Source organism: Gobio gobio, assembly GCF_949357685.1.
Source record: "Gobio gobio genome assembly, chromosome: 1".
NCBI classification, from domain to species: Eukaryota; Metazoa; Chordata; class Actinopteri; order Cypriniformes; family Gobionidae; genus Gobio; species Gobio gobio.
This window is the reverse complement of record NC_137097.1, coordinates 36,555,412-36,567,613: the sequence shown is the minus strand read 5'-3', so window position 1 is coordinate 36,567,613 and position 12,202 is coordinate 36,555,412. Positions and strand designations below refer to the sequence as shown.

General features: G+C 37.6%; 1 protein-coding gene across 1 annotated transcript; it reads left to right on the top strand.

The window, feature by feature from the left end:
• Positions 1–80: 80 nt before the first annotated feature.
• LOC307121676 (ecto-ADP-ribosyltransferase 4-like) lies at positions 81–9,960 on the top strand (the record flags this gene model as incomplete). The annotated part of the gene is made up of 2 exons (XM_079809372.1): positions 81–810; positions 9,929–9,960. The coding sequence occupies 2 exons, from the start codon at positions 81–83 to the stop codon at positions 9,958–9,960; spliced, it is 762 nt and encodes a 253-aa protein (XP_079665498.1).
• Between the last annotated feature and the right edge of the window lie 2,242 nt (positions 9,961–12,202).

Genomic DNA, 12,202 nt, shown 5'->3' with positions numbered 1-12,202 from the left:
AATTTTTAGCTGCTCTAGGACAGGTAAGCTTGTGTTCTGTATGAATATTACAGACATGAATACTGATGATGTGATCATTAATGTTCCTGTTTCTGCAGGATCATATAAATGCTGTTGAAGGACAGATATTTCCATTGGATATGGCACTGAATTCTGTTGATGACCAATATGACGGCTGTAGAGAGAGCATGTCACATTGGGTGAAAACAAAATATCTAGAGAAGGAAAAATCTGCCTCAGTTGAATTTAATAAGATGTGGCAAGAAGTTGAAGATAATGCAACGAAAGCAGAGGATAACTTACAACAGATTCATTCAGTCGCCATTCATGTGTACACTAACCATAATTCTGACGTATATAGTAATTTCACTAGTGCCACTCGTACTGACAAACAAAAATACAAAGAGGGGACTTTCAGATGGCATTCAGTTCACTTTCTGTTAACAGAAGTGATACAAATTCTGAAGAAAACACAAAATAGATGTTATGTAACTTATTGTGGTACAGATGTTCAATTTGATGTCCAAAACCAAGAGGTTCGTTTGAGCTCATTTTCATCCTCCTCTCTTGATCGTAAAGTAATACAGGGTTTTGGAAATAAATCTTGTTTTGAAATCTACACTTGTGAAGGTGCTGATGTGATCCAATATTCTAAGTATCCTAAACAGAAAAAGGTGCTGATTCCTCCATATGAGATGTTTAAAGTCACTGCTGTCAAGACAAGAGAAGATGACAAAGATCTCTGGTGTGAGACTGTGTCCGTGTTGAATTGCAATGGAAAAGCAAGTTACATGAACTGTGAGGCAGAGGGTGAAGAGTCATACTATAGTAAAAGTTGTAGTTGCTGCTTTAACTTTTTATTTTTGGGCATTATTTATTTATTTTAATTTTAATTTTTTTGAAGATTTTTTTTTTTTAAATGCAAATATCAAGATGCATGTTGACTAAATTCAAGCATTAATGAGAAAAAAAGTGTCTTAACCCTTAATCGTCCCTTGGGGTCCAGCCGACCCCACTGGACTTTTCCTCCATTTTTTAAAAGTGTTCCCTTCATCTCAGGGCCATGAGACTCTGTGACTTTTCCTACATAATCTATCTAAACATGCACAAAAAATCTTGGCTTGATTTGGTTGTTCTAAAGGTGTGTAAAAAAAATGTACCGTTTAAGTCCCTCGGGGTCAGATTGACCCCACATTGAAAATGAATGGGAAAGTGTAAAAAATAAAAAAAAATCACTTTTTTTGTCAATTTTTTTTTACTAAATCCAGTATAAATCTGAAAATTTCCACATTAATATTAAGGTCTGGTCCTAGAGCATAAACACAAAGTAGATCGAACTTTCTGTCTCATACACACACGCACACACACAAACACACACATGTGTGTGACTGCAACAGAGAGCATTTTTATAGAAACTGGCAAATAAAATCAACAAAACTGGCATAAATCTGAAAGATTTTCATTCATAAATGAAGTACTAATACTAGAGCACAAATGCAATATGGAACAAGCATGTTCACTCGCACACACACACAAACACAAACACAGGTGTCTGGAGCATTTTCTTGGATTTTGGCAATGAATGGGAAAATGTAAAAAATGTTTTTTTTTTCACTTTGTTTGTAAAAAAAATCAACTAAATCCAGTATAAATCTGAAAATGTCTACATTTATATCAAGATCTGGTCCTAGAGCATAAACACAAAGTGGAACAAACTTTCTGTCTCATACACACACGCACACACACACACACACAAACACACACATGTGTGACTGCAACAGAGAGCATTTTCATAGAAACTGGCAAATAAAATCAACAAAACCGGCATAAATCTGAAAAAATTCCATACATAAATGAAGGACAAATACTAGAGCACAAATGCAACATGGAACAATCATGAGAAAGAGAGGGAAAAGGGCAAATAAAAGAAAGATGAAAGGCAGCTTAACTTTTGCATAACTTCCCTATGGACCTCTATTGGATAATGTGGTCATTGCACTCTCTTTCTCTTTAACTATAATTCCTAAAGTTTTTCCACAAACCTACAGATGGCGGTATTCTATCCCTAACACATAGAGCAATGTCCAAAAACTATTTATATTTATTTAAGATCATCATTCAAGTGATTTTTTCATAAAAAAATAATTTTTAATGAGCCAATTTATGACATAGTTACGTATTTGTGCAGTAAATAGGTAAAAAACTACCAAATACCCACAAAAACACAGCATAAATGTATAGTTGAGAAGTAAATAAAAAAAATGATATATAGTTTTCCATGTAAAAAAATTATATTTCCTTATGCAATCGCTCTGTAAAAGTTTGGGGTCTATCTGACCCCAACACAGTAAAATCCCCAGAGTTAAATTAACACTGCTCAGAGAACATTTGGTCCCACTCTACAGAGTGTTAAAGTAACACTGAATCAGTGATAAAGTTAATGAGATAATTGAGAGATTAATTAAGTGATGATTGGCCATTAGTGATGAACACCTGATGATAATGAGTAGAATCACTGAAGGAAAGAGAAAAAGAAAAACACAAGAACTACGACTGACTATAAAAAATACATTAAATCTCTGAAGATCTCAGCAGAGGAGGATTAAACAACTCCACAAACAGCATTACCAGCTTCACACATTACTAACCAGACAGACTTTATTTCTATCAGACGACTACAGAAGCTCTTATTGAGGTTTAGATGTTGATGTTTTATTGAAAATTAAAGTTGTTTGAAGTTACCATTATTGTGATTAGTGTTTGCTTTAATTGGGCTCTTGACCCTTGACTTACTAACATCAGATTTTCTCTGGCTGCTGTAACTGTTCGTTACGGTGAAAATGGCAAGAAAATCTTGACGCTTGTTGTTTATGATACAGTTGTTATCATCATATAGTGCCTTATTTGCTGATCCCCTGAAAGTCATTGATTATAGGAGACTTGTGATTCTAGGGCAGAAGATCCAGCAATGTTATCATCAGAGAAACTAAACAATTATCAAAACATTTTTACATAAGATTTGTACTGCGGTTTACTAACACATCACACAATAAGCACTTCTAACTCCTGCGAGTTTTACTCACACATAGACATCAAGAATCAGCCTATGAATCTTAACAATGGTGACATGCCACAATGCATTCTGGGTGCATCACGCAAAACTCATCTATGGCTCCCAGAATGCATTGTGGCATGAAGCATGTCACCATTGTTGAGATTCATAGGCAGATTCTTGATGTCTGTGTGTGAGTTCATCTCGCATGAGTTAGAAGTGATTAGTGTACAATTGATTTCAAAATTTATTCAGCTTTTCTGATTAAAACAGTGTTGGATCTTCTCTAAAATCACAATAAAAAAAGTTAATAGGATATTGCTCAAACTCAGTCGTAAAATCAATGAATTAAATCATTATACAATGATCATATTCTCGACATCGAGCAGCCGACAGCATCTGATTGTGTTTACTCTTGCTTTTCTTGCCATAACAAACTCAGTTACAGCAGCCAGAGAAACACTAACGTTAAAACGTCATCAAACTGCCCAACTAAAGAAAACACTGATCACCATGATGGTCACATTAAAAACTAACAATTTTCACAACAGAATCAAACAAAAAATCTGTTAATTCTCAATAAGAGACGTCTGACAGAAATAAAGTCAGTCTGGTTAGTAATGTGTGAAGCTGGTAATGCTGTTTGTGGAGTTGTTTAATCCTCCTCTGCTGAGATCTTCAGAGATTTAATGTCTTTTTTATAGTCAGTCGTAGTTCTTGTGTTTTTCTTTTTCTCTTTCCTTCAGTGATTCTACTCATTATCATCAGGTGTTCATCACTAATGGCCAATCATCACTTAATTAATCTCTCAATTATCTCATTAACTTTAACACTGATTCAGTGTTACTTTAACACTCTGTAGAGTGGGACCAAATGTTCTCTGAGCAGTGTTAATTTAACTCTGGGGATTTTACTGTGAAGGGACTCAAACGTAAACCCTACTTGAGGGGCGATTAAGGGTTAAAAATGTTCCCCTATGATTACGAGCCAAGAACCATTTTTGGTGCCATATAGAACCTTTTTTTTTTTGAGTGTACATATATTAATTACAGATGTAATTACATGCAGCTAATTAAAAATAATAAGTACAATGTAAAAACATGTTTGTACACAATAAGTGCATTGTATCAAATTATTAATTAATCTATGGCATGACTTTTTATTTTTTGGGGAAAAAAATATTTCACCCCATTTTTTGGGAGCTTGGGGGTCCCTGATAATATATCCATCATAAAAAGTGTCGCCCCCCCACCCCTGAACCAGATTTTGGTTTGTTGCCTCAGGGCAACACTGTGCCATAAGGGTACTAAAACTCCAAGGTTTTCTACATAGATTTTCAATAGGGAAAACAAGCAATATGTGCATTAGATAAAATTATATTTTGAAAAACATCAAACAATACAAAAACACTACTACTAATTACAACTAACACCTCATGTATTATATTCATACACCAATCAGGCATAACATTATGACCATTGACAGGTGAAGTGAATAACACTGATGATCTCTTCATCACGGCTCCTGTTAGTGGGCACGGCTACTGATAGTGGGTGGGATATATTGGGCAGCAAGTGAACATTTTGCCCTCAAAGTTGATGTGTTAGAAGCAGGAAAAATGGGCAAGCGTAAGGATTTGAGCGAGTTTGACAAGGGCCAAAATGTGATGGCTAGACGACTGGGTCAGAGCATCTCCAAAATTGCAGCTCTTCTGGGGTGTTCCCGGTCTGCAGTGGTCAGTATCTATCAAAAGTGCTCCAAGGAAGGAACAGTGGTGAACCAGCGACAGGGTCATGAGCGGCTAAGGCTCATTGAGACCAGTCAGGGTGGCTAACCTGGGGAACACATGGCACCAGGATGCACTATGGGAAGAAAGTGTGGCGGCGGAGGCAGTGATACTTTGGGCAATGTTTTGCTGGGAAACCTTGGGTCCTCCATCCATGTGGATGTAACTTTGATATGCACCACCTACCTAAGCATTGTTGCAGTACATGTGCACCCTTTCATGGAAACAGTGTTCCCTGGTGGCTGTGGCCTCTTTAACTCTTTCACACTTCCACAAAGCACAAATGCTTCAGGAATGGTTTGAGGAGCACAACGAGTTTGAGGTGTTGACTTGGCCTCCAAATTCCCCAGATCTCAATCCAATCGAGCATCTGTGGGATGAGCTGAACAAACAAGTATAATCCATGGAGGCCCCACCTCACAATTTACAGGACTTAAAGGATCTGCTGCTAACATCTTGGTGCCAGATACCACAGCACACCTTCAGGGGTCTAGTGGAGTCCATGCCTTGATGGCTCAGGGCTGTTTTGGCAGCAAAAGGGGGACCAACACAATATTAGGGAGGTGGTCATAATGTTATGCCTGATCGGTGTTAATAATAATAATAAAAAACATAAATGATACTCATAATGCACATTCTTTGAGTTTTCTGAACGTGTAAAAACAAACTTCCCAGGAAGACTTGAATGCACCATATGGTACTAACACTATGATATTGCCTGAACAAAAGTGGTCTAACTGCATAGTGTTGCCCTGAGGCAACAAACAAAAAAACACAGTTTTAGTATATAAATAAAAACAAAATAAATATTTAAACAATCAAACATACTTTTTTACATGCTGATCCACATGCATATATTTTTTTTAATAAATGTATTTCAATTTAAACATGTAAAAAAGTGATATTTATCCAACCAATTGATGGCACTGTGTCCCATGTGGCTTTGCTTCAGGAAAGGACTGCTCCACCCCCAAACAAAAAGTCACACCCACTTCAGCCCCTCATTTCATTGAACAGACATGTCAGGTGATATTATGTATTTAAAAAATATATAAAAAAAAGTTAAAGGGGCGGTGTGAGGTCCAAAAAGGTGGTTGGTTGCCTGAGGGCAACACTATGCCATAGAGGGTTAAAATGTTAGTACATAGTAGTTAAGGCCACCTAGTATAAGGTGGGTCCAAAAATTGTCTCATGAATTGAGTTGTGTAGTAAAAAGTACTCTGAACTTATTTTAATCAAATTCACAAAACAAGGATATTTCTTAATATACAATTAAACTTTACACTACATTCAAATACTTTATATAGCAGAAACTTCACTATATTGAGTAAAACCAGTGACATTACAAACTTTAAATGAACTCAGAGCTCACAATAGCACACAAAAGCCGCATTTTCACCGAAATTACCCGGAACTATTTGTACCAGGAACTTTTTTCCCAGGAACTTTTTATCCCCCAGACCTGCTACTATCTGCTTTTCCACCGCGGTCTAAAGTACCGGGAAGATTAGGCAAATGGCGACGTGGGAATGCGCGCGACTGCTCCTCCCAGTCAGCGCCGGACAGTAATCACTTTTGCGCAATACTGTCTGCAACAATAACAAGTATGAAGGAGATGCAAGCAGTGCTGCTTTTGCTGGTTATGTATACACATTACCAACACTGCTTATTTAAACGGGTACTTTCACCTGTTTTGAGCATTTTAATGCAAAATGGGATGATGGGCAATCCAGAATCTGAATGTGTTATAATAGCTCAATTCCAAAACAAAAGATTTTCTATAAAAGGATAATGAGGTTTCAGTCATTCATGACAGATGTGTGAAAAGTTAATTGAATGAAAACAATAGACTGAATTAAGCGGTTGAAAGATTATGGTACTGGACTGCAAGTATTTTATTTTTGATCACAATAACATCTCTTAGCGTTCACAAAAAAAAAAAAAAAATCACATGACTAGTATTACAATATGCTTCATTAAATGCATAATTTGAGACTTCTTCCTAAATATGAAATGAAGCAGGACCACACTTATGGCTTCACTTAAGTTGTGGTTATAAGTTATTATACTACATTCACATAGTTATACATTTAAAAATATAATATTTGGGTTTTCTAGATATGTTTATCTGCATATTCAGGAAGACTTGCGAGCAGCATGCCCTTTTATTTGCTTCCTACACTATATGAATACAATTACAATGTGGTTATATAGTTAGAATGTGGAAATTAAAAAGACACAGTGACATTTTACACATTTGACTTTATTTTAGACAGATTTGTTCTTACAAAATTAAAATAATTAAAATAAAAGTGTGCAAAGACAAATAAATTACTAGAACAATAAAATGAAAATATAAAATGTGAAAACAACAATATAAAAAAAAAGTGTATTTTTCAGTAACCTGTCCAAGAGCTGTGCCAACACGTACAATATATAAAGTACAAATGTGGTAGTGCAAATGCTTCATTCAAGCGGCTGGTCGTTTTGGATACTTCTTGAACGACTGGACAAACTGTCCAAGAACAGACAGAAACCCGGTCTGAAAGTCCCTCTGCTGCCGTCTTCCGCTTCTGACTGGTGGAATGCCAGCTCTTGCCTCCTCATCTCTCCTCGGTCTGGCTCTCAAGTAACAGCTGCATATATTGGTCTCGCTGTTCTTGTCCACGCTGCAGGACGACCCGGTTAGCATCCTCCATGTCCCTCAGTGCATCAAGAAAGTCACAGTCCCTTTTCCTTTTCTCTAAGTAGAAAAATTGCACTGAAACACATGGAAATTAATACACAAGGCAACCATGAAACAATAGAAACCACCAATTAATTATTTAAAGTGTTTTCACCACAAATAATGAACAATTGTTTGCCCAGCTTGAACAATGCCCAGTGTGCAATTTTTATCATGGGCAATTTAAGTTTACAATTAAAAACAACAAAACTACTCAAAACCATTAAGGATTACAAATCAGTTTTTAAATATATACACATTTTTGTCAGCTTTATACCTCGGTGTGTGTGTATTTCGGCAGGAGACATGGGACGCGGGCTACTGGTGACCGCAGGGGAAAACATGCTGGTCTCCGTTGCCTGCAATTCATTGGGGCCACTCGTTACGTCTGGAAAAGCACATTGAAAAAAGTTACTGCAACGTGTTTAAACACTGCAACGAGTTTAATAGATGATACCAAGATGAGATATTTACCTTCAACCCACTCGGATTCCTAGTCCTAGTTCCTAGCCGATTGCCGAGTCTTTCGTTACCGCTGCACCAGAAAAGGACGGTCTGTGTCCCAACAACGTGTCCAGGCGGTTTTACCACTTGTTGGTACGCCGGTCGGAACCGTTCCGGTTGTTATGATCCTTTAATTTCTTGTAATCTTGTCTTAATTTCTTTATCTTCTCTCTGCACTGTTTTCCAGTGTGACTGGAACCGACTCGATATCTTCAGGTATACCTTTTCATTGCGGGTCGCCGTTTCTAGTTCCCGCTGGATGTCCTCCTCCGTATATATGCTCAATAAAGCCTGAACCTCTTTGTCGGTCCATCTGTCGTATTTTTTTAACTCCATTGTTGCAAAGAAAATATTTACTGAACGCAGAACCCACCTCGCAAAAGACTTGTAAAAATGGCGGTTGAAAAAAAAATGCTGCGAGAGCTCAACCAATCAGCATGTTAAGCGCCCAAGTCCCACACCCGAAAGTTCCCGAACTTTGAAAAAGTACCACCTGGCAAGCAGGGCCGTTTGGAGGGGGAAATATTTACCCGGAACTTCATTTAGACCCTGGTTCCTGCGGTCGAAACACACCAAGTTCCACCCCAAAGATCCTAGTTCCGGGGGAAAGTTCCTGCGGTGGAAACGCGGCTAAAGTCAAATCCAATAAGTTAAGCTAACTCAAAACATTTCGCAACACTGATTACCTTAATTCATTTAATTTTAGAAACCAATGAGTACTTTGAACTTATTTCAGTTGAGTTATACAAAAAGATATAAATTGCAGTTAAGTAATTAAGTGATGATGAACACCTTCTGTCAGAATCACTGAAGGAAAGAGAAACACAAGAACTACACAAGACTTCAGCCACAGCATTAGATTAAATCAACTGAAGATAAAAGAAGACATTAAATCTCTCAAGATCTCAGTAGAGGAGGATTAAACAACTCCACAAACAGCACTAACCAGATTGACTTTATTTCTGTCATGCCTCCACAGAACTTCTTATATGTTTGCAATGCTTTGTTGTACTGTACATGAAGCCCTGAATGAACTAGTACAGTGGTTACAACTAGCCTGACGTTGTCATACTCAGATTCTAGTCAGAATATGAGTCTGATACTACTCCATTGGGCTGTGATTATGAGGCGTGTTTCAACCGAACCAGGAAAGAAAATGCCTCTGCACTCAATTGGATAGACCTACAACCAAACAGAGAAATGGAGTAAGTGACGTGTGTTGAGTGACGCATAGTTGTCAACAGAACTGCACGTACACTGGAAGAAGTAGAAGAAGAATGTAAGGATACACAAAGTACTTACCAACACAATCATCATTTTTGAGAGAAATGGTAAAGGTGAATGCATGTACGAACAAGTTCTCTGTTTAGGATTAGAACGAATTCAACCCAAGCGCTCTTTGGTGACGAGCATGATTACGTTACTGTTGATCATCTATCCATCATCGTATAAAGCCCGCCCTGACAATTTGATTGGTCCGAACAGCTCTGGTTCGTGCATAGTTGCTCCACAACGGATCAAGTCCAGACCCAAACTACCCGACCTCAAATGTTGTGGGCGGGGCTAAGTTCGACTGGCATCCAGGCTGGGTTACAACACCACCTACTGGTCTTTGACAGAAATTATCTTTTTATACTATAGCCTAAGTAATGATTGATCCCTCTGTACATATTCTTATGTACTTCATCAAAATTAGTTCAGAACATTGGTGTGTTTGGCCTCATAACTGCTGCCTGCAGGTATAATTACAATTTAGATGTGTCCAAATGTTTGTAGTATCAGTAATACTGTCCATCTACTGACTCGTTTATTGTCACCCTTAATAAGACTGAACTGGTGGATGTGTTTGTGTATCCTGCAGGAATCTGGAGTAAAAGATCCACATTTCCATGATCAGAATTACAATCACAGCTCATCACAATGTCTCTCTTGTTTTATGCCAGTACTGACACGACGGGCACGAGGTCTGCGCTGAGGTCTCCACGAATGGAGTGAATATTATTCATGAATCTTTCTCATAAGACCAGCTGTGATGTTTACTTCTTTTTCAAGAAGGTTGGTCCTGCTTGATTTATGATAAATGTTGTTGTTTTCAGGATCTGTTCTCCAATTACTCTTATCTGTCTATTAGTTTGCAGTATATAAGTAATTTAACTGCTAATATGCTAATGGTTTGTTCTTTATTTGAAGGACCCAGCTAACAGGGAACATTTTCATAACTTTGGCTAACAATCTGGCAAGGTTCTCTCAAAGTTATGAACAAACTTTCTCTCAGTAATGTTATGGGGTGTATATATATATATATATATATATATATATACCCACATATACTGTATATATGCTTAGCGGCTTGTCATGCACGAGTTTTATAACATTTGTGTGTGTTTATTCATGGTCTATGAGGACATAATATGGTTTACATAATTTGGTTGGGACATAATAGGACATAATTTGGTTGACTATTTTATGCGATTTAATGTTAGCAGTAGCAAACGGAATGGTTTTGCATGTCAGACTAGTGCGTGTTTACATAGAAAAACAATGGAATAGTAGCAAATTTGAATGACTAGTCGATAGCTAATGTGACGGAGCGGTACAATTGAGAAACCAACCTTTTACCAGTAAAGAAATCCGACTACGCCACCCTAGAATTTAACTCTAGGGAATAATGCTCAAAACCCAAAAATGGAGTACATTAAGCACACAGGTTCGGTTCCCTCATAGAAGTAAGCAGGAGACGTGGGTGGAGTATAAAAAAGTACAAAATGTTTATTAATGCAAGAATGTTTTTAAAATAGACACTAAAATGTCAGAAAAACAGCATGAGACCCCACTTTAAATGGAAGAAAGCAACATTACAAAAATAATAAATGTGGGCAATGACAAAATCAATTTTAAATATGAAAACAAAATAAAGTAAATATCAGCAGGGCTGAGGCTCCCATCGGCAGGAACAAAATGAAGTCTGGTTGTACAAGAGCACACTTTCACGCACATATACCAAAGTGCACTCAGATCACACACTACCACACACTCGAAGTGGTAAACAGCACGCAATAAAGACCCACCACCAAAAGGAAGATTCGTTCACCCGTGGGACCCCCAGCTCCTGCAGACAAACAAAAATGATAAATAAACTATAACAAATTCACAAGTAAACACAATTAGCTCCACATACAATATAAACAAATGATAACTGATGAAACAAAAACAAAAGGTATCAATATCACATGAAACAAAGAAAAACACTAAAGGAATCAAATAAATTCAAGAGAAATTACAAAGCAACTTGAAGTCAGATGTAAGCAGGAAGCAAATCAAGTTGCGTTAATAAAGGAAAAATAACACAAAAAAATAGACAACACAATATTTGTGTTTTTCTGCAAAAGAAAAATCAAACAAGCCAAAACAAACTTTACTCCCACAAAAATATAAACAAGAAAACAGAAACTAATCAAAAAAAGAAACAAAAGGAAACAATTATTTTCCCTCAATAAGATGAGATCGTCGTATTCTCCATGCTGATACTCAAACCAAAGCAGCCACTACACACAGTCGGAACCAGACGAACAGTCCCCCTTGTGGCGTCTGCACGACAGTAGGCTATACACAGCAGGACTGCAGGAATGTGAGCAAAACGTCCGCAGCGCAAAGCGGAAGACAGCAGCAACACAGCAAATCCGATATAATATGAGATGCAATTACGGGAGGAACAGAGAGTGAACGAGAGGGAGAACCCTATAACGAACACAAAGAGAGACGTTACTAGTAATGAAACTTGCCCTTCACGACTTACATTTTTCTAATTACATTTAAAACACTTACCGTCACAAGGTGTCACCCCGATAGAAAATATACAGGCACAGGTCTATTAATCAGCCCCGCGATCACAATGGGGTACAGGAAACCATACCTAGACAGCATGCGGCAGTGTCAACAGCACAACAACGATAGTACAATATGCGTTCATACAAATGCACACACATACCTGAGAGGCAATCGGTCACTAGACCCACTAAAGCAGCGCCGAAAACACACCGACACCCGGACAAACGACACTATAAAATTACGAAAAAATGCTTTAACAGACCAACCAGCTTTAAAATTACCCCCGTTACAGCACTGCACGCTTACC